A 15,818-nucleotide genomic window follows, 5' to 3' on the forward strand; every position below is an offset into this window, starting at 1 on the left:
GTTCCAGTCCCTTCACATCCTATCCCACACTTGATATGGAGAGTCATTTTAATTTTAGCCATTCTAACACATGTATAGTGGTATGAAATTGTGGTTTTTAGTTGTAGTTTCATCATGATCAGAAATATTAAACATATTTTCATGTGCTTATTTCTCATCCATGTCTCTTCTTTGGTAAAGTAATTTGCTCTAATATTTGGTCTTCTTCCATTTGGTTGGTTGTATTTTTATTACTGAGAATATACACATAGTTCTATGTGTATGTTCTGGATAACAGCCCTTTATCATTTACATGTTGCATTAAAGAAAAGTTTGCCTAACACAAGGTCATAACAGATTTTCATATGTTTTTGACTAGAATTTAAGCTTACATTTAGGTCTGTGGTCTACATTGAGTCAATTTTGGCTTATGTATGAGGTATGGAACAATGTTTTTTTTTTTTGAGGGGTTATAAATACCCAATTATTTCAACACCATTTGTTAAAAAGTCTATCCTTTCTACCCCGACTTGTCTTCATATCTGTGTTGAAAAATTGGTTGTCCTTATATGGGTATTTTATTTCTGCATTATCTATTTTGTTCCATCATCCATTTTTTTTTCTATTTTTATGCAGTATCACACTGTCTTGGTGACTGTTGCTTTATAATAAGTCTTAATTCTCCAACTCTGTCCTTTTTCAAGATTATATTGGCTATTCCAGGCCCTTTGTAATTCCACACAAATGTTAGAATATTCATGTCTATTCTGCAAAAATCCCATCTGGAATTTTGAATGAGATTGCATCAATTCTATAGTTCAATTTGGGAGAATTGACATGTTAACTATACTGAGTCTTCTGACCAGTGAACATGAAATGTCTCTCAATTTGCTTAGGTCTTCTTTACTTTCTCTCAGCAGCAGTTTTCAATATATATATATATCTTGAAAATATTATCCCTAAGAATTTCATATTTTTGCTAGCTGTTATAAATTTATTTCAATTTCTTACCACTTTTACTACTATATATGAATAAAATTGAGTTTTTATATTGATTTTGTATCCTGAAACCTTACTAAACTGACTTCTTAGTTCTAGTTTCTCTTTTATGGATTCCTTAAGATTTTCTACATACAAAATTCCATTGTCTGCAGCAAGATAGTTTTACTTCTTCCTTTCCTATCTGGATGCCTTTTATTTCTTTTATTGGCATAATTGTCCTGGCTAGAAGGCCCACAGAAGTGGTAGAGTGAACAGCCATGCCTTTTTCCTGATCTCAAGGGGAAATGACTTGCTCTTTCAGCAATAAGTATAAGGTTAGCTGTCAGTTATTCATAGATGTCCATTATCTGGTTAAGTTTCCTTCTGTTCCTAGTTTGATGAGGCCTTTTATCATGAAATGGTGTTAAATTTTATGAATGCTTTATTGAGATGATCATATGATTTTTCTGTTTTTAGTTCACATGATGAATTATATTGTCTGTTTTTTAAAAGTTAAGTGAATCTTGTATTTCTGGGTAAACCCCATTTAGACACAATGTAGCAATTGTGAATGGGAGTTTACTCATGATTTGGTTCTCTGCTAGTCTATTATAGGTGTATAAGAATGCTTGTGATTTTTGCATATTGATTTTGTATCCTGAGACTTTGCTGAAGTTGTTTATCAGCTTAAGGAGTTTTTGGGCTGCGACAATGGAGTTTTCTTTTTTTTTTTCAAAAGCCTTAAAGATCATTTATGCAGCCAAAAAACACATGAAAAAATGCTCACCATCACTGGCCATCAGAGAAATGCAAATCAAAACCACAATGAGATACCATCTCACACCAGTTAGAATGGTGATCATTGAAAAGTCAGGAAACAACAGGTGCTGGAGAGGATGTGGAGAAATAGGAACACTTTTACACTGTTGGTGGGACTGTAAACTAGTTCAACCCTTGTGGAAGACAGTGTGGCAATTTCTCAGGGATTTAGAACTAGAAATACCATTTGACCCAGCAATCCCATTACTGGGTATATACCCAAATGACTATAAATCATGCTGCTATAAAGACACATGTACACGTATGTTTACTGTGGCACTATTCACAATAGCAAAGACTTGGAACCAAGCCAAATGTCCAACAATGATAGACTGGATTAAGAAAATGTGGCACAAGGAGGAGGAGCCAAGATGGCCAAATAGGAACAGCTCCGGTCTACAGCTCCCAGCATGAGCGACGCAGAAGACAGGTGATTTCTGCATTTCCATCTGAGGTACCAGGTTCATCTAACTAGGGAGTGCCAGACAGTGGGCGCAGGTCAGTGGGTGCGCGCACCGTGCATGAGCCAAAGCAGGGCGAGGCATTGCCTCACTCGGGAAGCACAAGGGGTCAGGGAGTTCCCTTTCCTAGGCAAAGAAAGGGGTGACAGACGGCACCTGGAAAATCCGGTCACTCCCACCCGAATACTGTGCTTTCCGACGCGCTTAAAAAACGGTGCACCAGGAGATTATATCCGGCACCTGGCTCGGAGGGTCCTACACCCACGGAGACTCACTGATTGCTAGCACAGCAGTCTGAGATCAAACTGCAAGGCAGCAGCGAGGCTGGGAGAGGGGCGCCCGCCATTGCCCAGGCTTGCTTAGGTAAACAAAGCATCTGGGAAGCTAGAACTGGGTGGAGCCCACCACAGTTCAAGAAGGCCTGCCTGCCTCTGTAGGCTCCACTTCTGGGGGCAGGGCACAGACAAACAAAAAGACAGCAGTAACCTCTGCAGACTTAAATGTCCCTGTCTGACAGCTTTGAAGAGAGCAGTGGTTCTCCCAGCACACAGCTGGAGATCTGAGAATGGGCAGACTACCTCCTGAAGTGGGTCCCTGACCCCTGATCCCCAAGCAGCCTAACTGGGAGGCACCCCCCAGCAGGGGCAGACACCTCACACGGCCAGGTACTCCAACAGACCTGCAGCTGAGGGTCTTGTCTGTTAAAAGGAAAACTAACAAACACAAAGCACATCCACACCAAAAACCCATCTGTACATCACCATCATCAAAGACCAAAAGTAGATAAAACCACAAAGATGGGGAAAAAACAGAGCAGAAAAACTGGAAACCCTAAAAAGCAGAGCACCTCTCCTCCTCCAAAGGAACGCAGTTCCTCACAAGCAACGGAACAAAGCTGGACGGAGAATGACTGATGAGCTGAGAGAAGAAGGCTTCAGATGATCAAATTACTCCGAGCTACGGGAGGACATTCAAACCAAAGGCAAAGAAGTTGAAAATTTTGAAAAAAAATTTAGAAGAATGTATAACTAGAATAACCAATACAGAGAAGTGCTTAAAGGAGCTGATGGAGCTGAAAACCAAGGCTCGAGAACTACGTGAAGAATGCAGAAGCTTCAGGAGCTGATGCAATCAACTGGAAGAAAGGGTATCAGCAATGGAAGATGAAATGAATGAAATGAAGTGAGAAGGGAAGTTTAGAGAAAAAAAGAATAAAAAGAAACGAGCAAAGCCTCCAAGAAACATGGGACTATGTGAAAAGACCAAATCTACATCTGATTGGTGTACCTGAAAGTGACGGGGAGAATGGAACCAACTTGGAAAACACTCTGCAGGATATTATCCAGGAGAACTTCCCCAATCTAGCAAGGCAGGCCAACATTCAGATTCAGGAAATACAGAGATAGCCATAAAGATACTCCTCGAGAAGCGCAACTCCAAGACACATAATTGTCAGATTCACCAAAGTTGAAATGAAGGAAAAAATATTAAGAGCAGCCAGAGAGAAAGGTCGGGTTACCCTCAAAGGGAAGCCCATCAGACTAACAGCGGATCTCTCAGCAGAAACTCTACAAGCCAGAAGAGAGTGGGGGCCAATATTCAACATTCTTAAAGAAAAGAATTTTCAACCCAGAATTTCATATCCAGCCAAACTAAGCTTCATAAGTGAAGGAGAAATAAAATCCTTTACAGACAAGTAAATGCTGAGAGATTTGGTCACCACCAGGCCTGCCCTAAAAGAGCTCCTGAAGGAAGCGCTATACATGGAAAGGAACAACCAGTAGCAGCCGCTGCAAAATCATGCCAAAATGTAAAGACCATCGAGACTAGGAAGAAACTGCATCAACTAACGAGCAAAATAACCAGCTAACATCATACTGACAGGATCAAATTCACACATAACAATATTAACTTTAAATGTAAATGGACTCAATGCTCCAATTAAAAGACACAGACTGGCAAATTGGATAAAGAGTCAAGACCCGTCAGTGTGCTGTATTCAGGAAACCCATCTCACGTGCAGAGACACACATAGGCTCAAAATAAAAGGATGGAGGAAGATCCACCAAGCAAATGGAAGACAAAAAAAAGCAGGGGTTGCAATCCTAGTCTCTGATAAGACAGACTTTAAACCAACAAAAATCAAAAGAGACAAAGAAGGCCATTACATAATGGTAAAGGGATCAATTCAACAAGAAGAGCTAACTATCCTAAACATATATGCACCCAATACAGGAGCACCCAGATTCATAAAGCAAGTCCTGAGTGACCTACAAAGAGACTTATATTCCCACACATTAATAATGGGAGACTTTAACATGCCACTGTCAACATTAGACAGATCAACGAGACAGAAACTTAACAAGGATATCCAGGAATTGAACTCAGCTCTTCACCAAGCAGACCTAATAGACATCTACAGAACTCTCCACCCCAAATCAACAGAATATACATTTTTTTTCAGCACCACACCACACCTACTCCAAAATTGACCACATAGTTGGAAGTAAAGCACTCCTCAGCAAATGTAAAAGAACAGAAATTATAGCAAACTATCTCTCAGACTACAGGGCAATCAAACTAGAACTCAGGATTAAGAAACTCACTCAAAACCACTCAACTACATGGAAACTGAACAACCTGCTCCTGAATGACTACTGGGTAAATAATGAAATGAAGGCAGAAATAAAGATGTTCTTTGAAACCAACGAGAACAAAGACACAACATACCAGAATCTCTGGGACACATTCAAAGCAGTGTGTAGAGGGAAATTTATAGCACTAAATGCCCACAAGAGGAAGCAGGAAAGATCTAAAATTGACACCCTAACATCACAATTAAAAGAACTAGAAAAGCAAGAGCAAACACATTCAAAAGCTAGCAGAAGGCAAGAAATAACTAAGATCAGAGCAAAACTGAAGGAAATAGAGACACAAAAAACCCTTCAAAAAATCAATGAATGCAGGAGCTGGTTTTTTGAATAGATCAACAAAATTGGTAGACTGCTAGCAAGACTAATAAAGAAGAAAAGAGAGAAGAATCAAATAGACGCAATAAAAAATGATACAGGGGATATCACCACCGATCCCACAGAAATACAAACTACCATCAGGGAATACTATAAACACCTCTATGCAAATAAACTAGAAAATCTAGAAGAAATGGATAAATTCCTCGACACATACATCCTCCCAAGACTAAACCAGGAAGAAGTTGAAGCTCTGAATATACCAATAACAGGATCTGAAATTGAGGCAATAATCAATAGCTTACCAACCAAAAAAAGTCCAGGACCAGATGGATTCACAGCCGAATTCTACCACAGGTACAAAGAGGAGCTGGTACCATTGCTTCTGAAACTATTCCAATCAATAGAAAAAGAGGTAATCCTCCCTAACTCATTTTATGAGGCCAGCATCATCCTGATACCAAAGCCTGACAGAGACACAGCAAAAAAAGAGAATTTTAGACCAATATCCTTGATGAACATCGATGCAAAAATCCTCAATAAAATACTGGCTAACCGAATCCAGCAGCACATCAAAAAGCTTATCCACCATGATCAAGTGGGCTTCATCCCTGGGATGCAAGGCTGGTTCAACATACGCAAATCAGTAAATGTAATCCAGCATATAAACAGAACCAAAGACAAAAACCACATGATCATCTCAATAGATGCAGAAAAGTCCTTTGATAAAATTCAACAATGCTTCATGCTAAAAACTCTCAATAAATTAGGTATTGATGGGTCATATCTCAAAATAATAAGAGCTACCTATGACAAACCCACAGCCAATAGCATACTGAATGGACAAAAACTGGAAGCATTCCCTTTGAAAACTGGCACAAGACAGGGATGCCCCCTCTCACCACTCCTATTCAACATAGTGTTGGAAGTTCTGGCCAGGGCAATCAGGCAGGAGAAGGAAATAAAGGGTATTCAGTTAGGAAAAGAGGAAGTCAAATTGTCCCTGTTCGTAGATGACATGATTGTATATCTAGAAAACCCCGTCATTTCAGCCCAAAATCTCCTTAAGCTGATAAGCAACTTCAGCAGTCTCAGGATACAAAATCAATGTACAAAAATCACAAGCATTCTTGTACACCAATAACAGACAAACAGAGAGCCAAATCAGGAGTGAACTCCCATTCACAATTGCTTCAAAGAGAATAAAATACCTAGGAATCCAAGTTACAAGGGATGTGAAGGACCTCTTCAAGGAGAACTACAAACCACTGCTCAATGAAATCAAAGAGGATACAAACAAATGGAAGAACATTCCATGCTCATGGGTAGGAAGAATCAATATCGTGAAAATGGCCATACTGCCCAAGGTAATTTATAGATTCAATGCCATCCCCATCAAGCTACCAATGACTTTCTTCAGAGAGTTGGAAAAAAGTACTTTAAAGTTCATATGGAACCAAAAAAGAGCCCGCATTGCCAAGTCAATCCTAAGCCAAAAGAACGAAGCTGGAGGCATCATGCTACCTGACTTCAAACTATACTACAAGGCTACAGTAACCAAAACAACATGGCACTGGTTCAAAAACAGAGATATAGACCAATGGAACAGAACAGAGCCCTCAGAAATAATGCCGCATATCTAGGACTATCTGATCTTTGACAAACCTGAGAAAAGCAAGCAACGGGGAAAGGATTCCCTATTTAATAAATGGTGCTGGGAAAACTGGCTAGCCATATGTAGAAAGCTGAAACTGGATCCCTTCCTTACACCTTATACAAAAATTAATTCAAGATGGATTAAAGACTTAAATGTTAGATGTAAAACCATAAAAACCCTAGAAGAAAACCTAGGCAATGCCATTCAGGACATAGGCATGGGCAAGGACTTCATGTCTAAAACACCAAAAGCAATGGCAACAAAAGCCAAAATTGACAAATGGGATCTAATTAAAGTAAACAGCTTTTGCACTGCAAAAGAAACTACCATCAGAGTGAACAGGCAGCCTACAGAATGGGAGAAAATTTTTGCAACCTACTCATCTGACAAAGGGCTAATATCCAGAATCTACAATGAACTCAAACAAACTTACAAGAAAAAAACAAACAACCCCAACAAAATGTGGGCAAAGGATATGAACAGACACTTCTCAAAAGAAGACATTTATGCAGCCAAAAAACACATGAAAAAATGCTCATCATTACTGGTCATCAGAGAAATGCAAATCAAAACCCACATTGAGATACCATCTCACACAAGTTAGAACAGTGATCATTAAAAAGTCAGGAAACAACAGGTGCTGGAGAGGATGTGGAGAAATAGGAACACTTTTACACAGTTGGTGGGACTGTAAACTAGTTCAACCATTGTGGAAGTCAGTGTGGTGACTCCTCAGGGATCTAGAACTAGAAATGCCATTTGACCCAGCCATCCCATTACTGGGTATATAGCCAAAGGATTATAAATCATGCTGCTATAAAGACACATGCACACCTATGTTTATTGTGGCACTATTCACAATAGCAAAGACTTGGAACCAACCTAAATGTCCAACAACGATAGACTGGATTAAGAAAATGTGGCATATATACACCATGGAATACTATGCAGCCAGAAAAAATGATGAGTTCATGCCCTTTGTAGGGACATGGATGAAGCTGGAAACCATCATTCTCAGTAAACTATCGCAAGGACAAAAAACCAAACACCACATATTCTCACTCACAGGTGGGAATTGAACAATGAGAACACATGGACACAGGAGGTGGAACATCACACATTGGGGACTGTTGTGGGGTGGGGGGTGGGGGGAGGGATAGCATTAGGAGATATACCTAATGCTAAATGATGAGTTAATGGGTGCAGCACACCAACATGGCACATGTATACATATGTAAGAAACCTGCACATTGTGCACATGTACCCTAAAACTTAAAGTATAATAATAATAAAATTAAAAAATAATAATAATACAGAAGGATAAAAAAAGAAAAATTTAAAAAAAAGAAAAAAACCCAAATTTTTATTGAGCAGTGCCTGTATGAAGCACTGTTATAGGTGCTTGGATACATCAATGAACAATGATCAAAGATCAATGAACATCAATAAACAAAGATCCCTGTACTCACAGAGCTTACATTCTAATGTGGAAGGAGAGACAATCAACACCATGAACAACAAGTAAATCATACAGTGGCTTTCTATAGGGAAAGTCAAAGCTGAGTAAGGGGAAAGGGTGAGTATGTGTTTGAGGCAAATGCAACTTAAAATGGGGTGGTCAGGGTTGGCCTTTTTGAGACAGTGACATTTGAGCAAAGGCTTGAAAGAGGTAAGAGATAGCCATGAGGATATCTAAGGAAGTGCTTCCCAGCCACATGGAAGAGTCAAATATCACATCTTATTTCACTTAACCATATCTATGTTAGACTTTCAGTTTTTATTTGTTTTTTTCTCCTTATTTACTATGCGGCATGTTTTCTTAGTTTAGTTTTGAATCTTCTGATAATCTGGAAGGTTTATCTTTTTTTCTACTTGTTACATTTATTACCACAATTTTATTGGACGCTTAATTATGGATTTCTTTGTAAAGTAGCCACTGACTGGCAACGATGAGTAATGATAGGAAAAATCACTATCCAATTTTGTTGACTATCTTGTTTTTCTGACGATGTTATTATATACTTATGTATCTACTAGTTAACTTGGCAGATTTTTTCATCCCCAGCCATAAAAGAAGAAATCCCCTTTCTAGTCCCAATTTTTGATAGTTATATTATGCCTATGTTAAGTGTCAGCATAATACTTATATTTGTTTTCTGTTTAACCATAGTATATATGTTTGTTTTAGTCTTAGTCCTATAGTTAAGTTGATTTAATACTTACCATTGGCACTTTTGCACTACAGACTCCATTCATTTCTTGGTGGCCTAAAATTTATGCTTTTCCTAGAAAGGCTCAGGAGGACTCTATTTCTCAAGTTCCTGCCTGGCAAAAATGTGTGAAAAATATGATACATTTTCAGCGCTGGAAGAAGGGAAAGGATTAGTTATACATATTAAGTAGGCAAATACCATCTTCAAGGTTTGTGACTATCTTTGAGAATGATCAAGTTACATTTTAATAACTATATTTCTCAATGAACCCCTGGCTAATCAATGATATGAATCCTGGTTTTGGCTTGCCATTTAGCCCTTTACAAGAGCTTGCAAATGCTTTGGAGGCTAAAGTGAAAAAAGGAACTCAAATGAAAAGTCTTAATATTAAAAGGCAGAACATTTACTAACTTCATTATGTAAATTAGTATCAAATAACCAACATTAAAATAATAGTTAAATTGTGTTCCCATACCTTAGAATACTAAATGATTATTAATGATTATGCTTTTAGAATGTATTAATACAGGAAAACACTAATGCTATGATGATAATTTTTTAAGCGGGATTCAAAATTATATAATTGTTAGCAGTTAAAGTAAGGTCTGGGATGGGATTATTTGTTGGTATTATAATTAATTCTGTCCTGCTATAGCCTTCCCTCCTGCATTTATTACTTTTATAAACAAGAGAAAACTACCTCTTCTTCAATTATAAAACAAGTATCACAGACATTAATATTTGTAAAGTGCTCTGAACAGTGTCTGGCACATAGAAATAGTACAATAGAAAGTTGTTTGTTGAATAAAAAATAATGAATTAATTCATCTATATATGTATCTTGGCGATTACAGAACATAATTAAAGGTAACTTAAAATAAGTCAATGCTCCTCTAGACTCCTTTGGGTCTACATTTTATACATTTTGCAAAATGTATAAAACCATAAAACCAGAACTTCTACAGCCTCTAATCAAGGAATGCTCTTCCATCTCTAATGAGGTTTATCCTTTCATCTCCTGCTTCTCTGCTTTGTACACTTCTCACATATACTCCTCTATACTCTCTATACTCTCCTCTATACTCTATACTGTCCTCTGTACTCCTCTATACTCTCCCCTTCTTTTCTTTCTCTCCTGCAGAACCTACTCCAGCTTCTCCCAGGCCAGGTCCCAAGTGGGATCTGGCCCCAACCCTCCCAGTGCAGCCCATTCTATTAACCCCCTCCTTTCTGGCCACTCAGGCCTTTCACTAACCCCTAGAGGACCCACATTCATCACTCCCTTAACAACCCCACCTCTGCTGGTCCCCTCATTTCCTCCCTCCTCTTTTTCTTCTCTTCTTTGTCACATCACTACCCCTCTCAATCATTCCATACTCCTCCTCTTTCACCTCTTTCTAAAGGTGGGACCCAGGGCCTCATTATGATTTTCATAAAATCTATGCAGCTTTACATTCCTAGGCTCTTTCCACTATGACATCCATATATACATATATAAATAATATTTACATCTGCATTGGTATAAGACATATACTATCCAGGCTGGCTTTACTATTACACATACATTATTATATTCATTTTTCTTCTGATTTTAAAATACATTTTAAAAATTGGAGTGCTCTAAAATGTAAATTAGGCTTTAGGCATGGTGCATACTATGCTCAGTGGATAAGTCTGGCTTGCTGAGACCTCCCAGCGAAATCCTCCACCTGGCACTTGAATACCTTCAGAAGGAACACAATATTTAAAATCTGTAGTAATTTTATCTTGGAATGAACAAACATGGGGAAATAAAGCTTAAAAATAATGTAAGGAAATCCATTTCCATTAAAGATGAGAACATTCCAGAAACAAAAATGCATATGTTAACCTCACTTTACAGCAGTACATGGTGCAGTCTGTGGCAGGCCTTAGGAAAAATGGTTTTAACCCATGACTCACTGAACAGCAATAAAGAAACTATGTTTTGAGTAGATCACTATATAACATAAAATATAAAAGCCTACAAACAAGGTAACTAACATTAAATGTGAATTTGCTATAAATGTTTATTCTTATACTAGCAGCTTCACTAATCAAGTGTATTTTAGATAATATAACCTGTTGCATTTCTATAACGAAGAGATGAAGGCACTGCTAGTGCAAGCATAATGAAACCCATTTATCTCAATGAGAAGGCTAGGAAAAGGATGCTATCTCACTTTATTTTACAAACCCAAACATAGATCTCAGTTACAAGTTCTGGTAATTTTCCATAGATGCAGACTAATAGCAACCTGACAAAAGCCACGGATTCACAATAGTAAGGTCTTCACATACGTTGAGAATTCACTGCCTAATAAAATTGTTGACAAAGTTTACACCACTGGAGTGCTAGATGGAATGCATTGTTAAATATATTTGGACATAATTTTAAACTGAGACTACCAAGAAGAGACACGTTAAGGCTGCAAGTAACGAATGATTAAGTTTTGGTTATTGTAAAAGCCAGTTGTTAACCTGGAGGCCCACATACTCCAACCATTCTGCTTCAACAATCATTGACTTCTGCATGGGAGTTTCGGTTTTGGCCTTTAGCACCATAAACTGCAGTCACCCAATTCTCCTGAATCATTCTGTCATAAACCGGATTATTACATTCCCTGATCATCGTATCTTGCTCTGCCTCAAGGGCTTCTCCTGTAAAGTGTAACACAGCTCTTGGGATGACAAAAGTGTGCAAGGTGTGAGTGATGAAGAAGTCTTCCTCATCCTCATTAGCATCTAGGCCCCACTGGAGAGCATTGAAGAAGGACTCTTGGGGAAATTCCTGAGTGGCGGTACGCATCAGCCCCCCAAAACTGTGTCTCTCTTCAGGACCGTTTGCACAGTGACGTTCTTTCCCTTCTTCCATTCTATCATGCTGCCAAAGCAACGCTCTACCGCAGATCCCCTGAAGGGGTGGGGGTCAGACTAATCGAGCTTAGACTTGAGGATGTATGTTTCTTTCGGTCAGCACCTCATTTGTGAAGTAGTCGTTGGGTTCAGATTCCAGCGTAAAAGTGAGTGGCTAGTTTGATTTTGAAAACTTGACTTTCACGTCTCGCAAGAGCTTCAGAATGGGCTCGTCATATTTTTGTTGTTGTTGTTTCGTTTTTTCGGAATATCGCTCTGTCGCCCAGGCTGGAGTGCAGTGGTGCAATCTCAGTTCACTGCAACCTCCGCCTCTTGGGTTCAAGCGATTCTCCTGCCTCAGCCTCCTGGGCAGCTGGGACTATAGGTGTGTGCCACCACCCCCGGATAATTTTTTTTTTTTTTGTATTTTTAGTAGAGACGGGGTTTCACTGTGTCAGCCAGGATGGTCTCGATTTCCTGAACTTGTGATCCACCCGCCTCGGCCTCCCAAAGTGCTGGGATTACAGGCGTGAGCCACTGCGCCTGGCCTCGTCATATTTCTTAATCAGCGGGGCGACCTCCTGGGCATTCTATAAAGCCGTGAGCCAGAAATCGGGGATCCCTGTAGGATTATCTTTTTCTCCGTCCACATTATGTCCTTCGGTTCCTTCATACTCCCCAAACACCTCCCCGACATCCTCGAAATCCTCCTCACGATCCTCCACCAAGTCCTCATACTCCGGATTCTCCTCTGCACCATACATCTGAGCATTAGAATCGCCGGCCACCTCATTATACTCATAGTCCTCGACCTTGGACTTCACCTCTCACACTCCTCTTTCGTGGGCTCATACAGTGCATTGGTGATCTGCCGTCTCTTTTCCAATAAGGGTCCATAGATGGTGGCAAACTTCCTCTCGACGGAATGAAATTCCCTCAGGTACTTGGCCTCTAGCACGGCACATTTGGCCTGAAGCTTTTTGAGGGTGTACACTCGGTACTTAACCACCAGAGGCAGGCTCTCAATAAAATCTGCGTCTGAGGAGTACTCCATCAAAGACTGCGGAGAGGCTGTGGCTGCCACAGCGCCGAGTAATGGGCCCATTTCACCGGCTGTGCTGTGTTTTCCGAGCCCTTCCATCATTAGCTTTTTGGCAGGGAAACACTCACCGAACTGTAGGCGATGGCTTGGCCCGGGCCGCCGGCACCTGGGGGTGCTAAGACGGAGGCGGAACGAAGCAGCTACAGCTGCTGTGGAAGCTGGCCTGGGGTGGCGGAAGCCGCGGAAGGCAAGAGTAGCGGGCTAAAGGGCTTTCCCCACTAGCTGCCATGGCAAAAGGAGGAGGTTCCACAATCCGATTGCGCAGAAGATGACTCTCTAAACTCTTTTTTGCTTAAGAGCTCACCCTATTTGCTGAGTAGCTGTGATTGACAAACCGTCGTCCAATAAATGATTAGATCCATCACATTACTAGTGCCACTCACCTTCCTGGCGGTAGCAGCTCCCAAAGTTTCTAGACGGGAGGGGCTTACTGCAAATCATCTGGTCGGGGAGAAGCGGTCGGAAACTGTTTTAAGCCTGAGAAAACTTTAATGTAGAAGAGCAAAGAAATGAGGCGAGAGGTGTTTTTATAGGCCAGAAACGTGACTCAAAGCCTTATATTTAAATACGCGAACAAAAAAGAAAAGGGGGAAAAACATCAAAATATTAGCCGTGAAGAGCTTTAGATGATGTGACTCCCCATTAACTTTTTATTTTCTAATTTTGGCTTTTCAAAATCTCTATGAAGGGCGTGCATTCGCTTTAGATTGGTTCAACCCTGATAGTATTTACTGGGGTGCAGGGAGATGAGATGGCATGGCAATGGAGGGAAAGGAAGGCTTATGGTGACCAGTGCCCACAGTCATATGTATGACAAGTTCACACTTGACATGTGGGTTATCAATAACCCAGAGCACTGCTGCTGAATTGCCAATTACCCTTTCTCAATGCTGGCTCTTTTGGAGGCAAAATGGAAAGGATGCTCACATGTCAAGTGATATTACTGAAAAGCAAACCATTTGTCTTGAAATTCTGAATAAATTGGAAATATTTGATGACCCAGCACTAGAGAATAGATGAAAGACATAATATGATGTATTCAGAACAGGGAATACCATGTGACATTAAAATTCCCTATACAAGGGAAAACAGGTTTTTATTTTTTGGTGATATTTCAATATAGATCACCTATAATTTAAAGATTTCAATTTTTAAAAAGGGTTTGTTATTATATTACAGATATAAAGCGTTTTTTAAAATAACAGTTTAGTGTAACAATCACATAAATACTCACAGTTAGGGTTTTAGTGTATTTGTTTCCAGGTTTTTAGATGTGTGTGTGTGTGTGTTAGTTTTAGAAAATTATAAATGTATTATTGGTTCAGTGTTTCTCACTCTACCTCAGAGCCACCCTATTAGATGACGGGTTTCTAGGGACTGGTGATTGGTTGTTTTCTTATGTTAGATGTGGTGCCTGTGCCACTTTCAGCAGATCCAGATTTCCACTTAATAAAACCCCTAGATGATAATGACAAAGAAGAGGGGAAGAGAAGAAATGGGAGTAGAAAGAGGACAAGGGTGAAATTCTTCCCACTAGGCTGAAAGGCTCGTGTTAGGGAGTCGCAACTGATAGGTCCTGAAGGCTGTCTTGTGTGGAGAATGGACAGAAGAGCTTAAATAGAATATAAAGAAAAGATGTTGTTTTCCTCAGTAAATATCCTGTCAATGTTTAACCACTCCTATTGTGTGTGTGTGTGTGTGTGTGTGTGTGTACTGTGTGTGCTTTATTAAAACACATCTCATTTAAAATACACTGAAAGCAGAAAACTCAAATAATACGTGAAGTTTCAGTAAAGGTTCAGGTACATGCCTCAGTCCCATAGTTCCATAGTCATAGGTCCTAAATTGCTTTGTTTTCTTTTTTTAAATTCTATAATTACAAAACCGTTTTTCTTTTTCTAATAATAAATATAATACAAGCTTACTTTCAAAAATTTGGAAAATGAAGGATTTATAGTGAATAACAGAAACCACTAGCAGTCTCACCATCCTGAGAGAATTAGTGTGATCATATCAGTACATTTTCTTCTTCTTTATGTGTGTACAACAAATGCACAACTTAAAAAATTAAGATCATTGTATTGACTTTTCCATACCTGCCCTCTTAGGTTCCTATCATGAGCATCTTCCTATGTCAATAAATGGTCTTCAAAATTATTATGTAAAATATTATTTATTGATAGTTAAGTGACTTAAATAGTTTAATAAATAATAAATGAATAAAAAATAAAGGATAGGTTGATTTAGATGAATTCAAATTTGTAAATTTCTTTTTATAGTCATACAAGCAGTCTTCAAACCAAAAGTGATTACGTTAAATGAAATGTTGCCAAGGAGAACTAAGCAATATACACTAGGATCCCAATTCTGTTTTTTTTTTAAATCTCTCTTTTGATCTAGTTGTACACCTGTCAACCTACCATCCTACACGCACACACACACAAGCACACACACACCCTAATTTGCATAGACAAAGTTTAAAAGGTGACAAAGACACTCTCCTTGACTGAACTTTAGACAGGCTCTTCTAAGCCCTCTTTTCAACTAAGCCTCCTCCATGGGCCTTGTCCTCCAGCCTGCCTAGTCCAGTTTTACCAAGAATCCTGCTAAGCTAGTTTAGACAGGATCTTCCCAACCTTGATATATGATCACCCTCCAAATCTGATCAAATTCCTCATCCCTCACCATCCCCTGAGTGATATAGGATCATCTTGGCCTGCCTTCTGCAAGAATCATATTAGGTCAGTTTAGCAAGAATCCTCC

General features: G+C 39.4%; 1 protein-coding gene across 1 annotated transcript; it reads right to left on the reverse strand.

The window, feature by feature from the left end:
* Positions 1 to 12,640: 12,640 nt before the first annotated feature.
* Positions 12,641 to 13,637, reverse strand: LOC129395361 (putative nucleosome assembly protein 1-like 6). The gene has a single exon (XM_055106603.3). The coding sequence runs from the start codon at positions 13,095 to 13,097 to the stop codon at positions 12,774 to 12,776; it is 324 nt and encodes a 107-aa protein (XP_054962578.1). The 5' UTR covers positions 13,098 to 13,637; the 3' UTR covers positions 12,641 to 12,773.
* Positions 13,638 to 15,818: the final 2,181 nt, after the last annotated feature.

This window comes from Pan paniscus, chromosome X (assembly GCF_029289425.2).
Source record: "Pan paniscus chromosome X, NHGRI_mPanPan1-v2.0_pri, whole genome shotgun sequence".
In the NCBI taxonomy this organism is placed as follows: domain Eukaryota; kingdom Metazoa; phylum Chordata; class Mammalia; order Primates; family Hominidae; genus Pan; species Pan paniscus.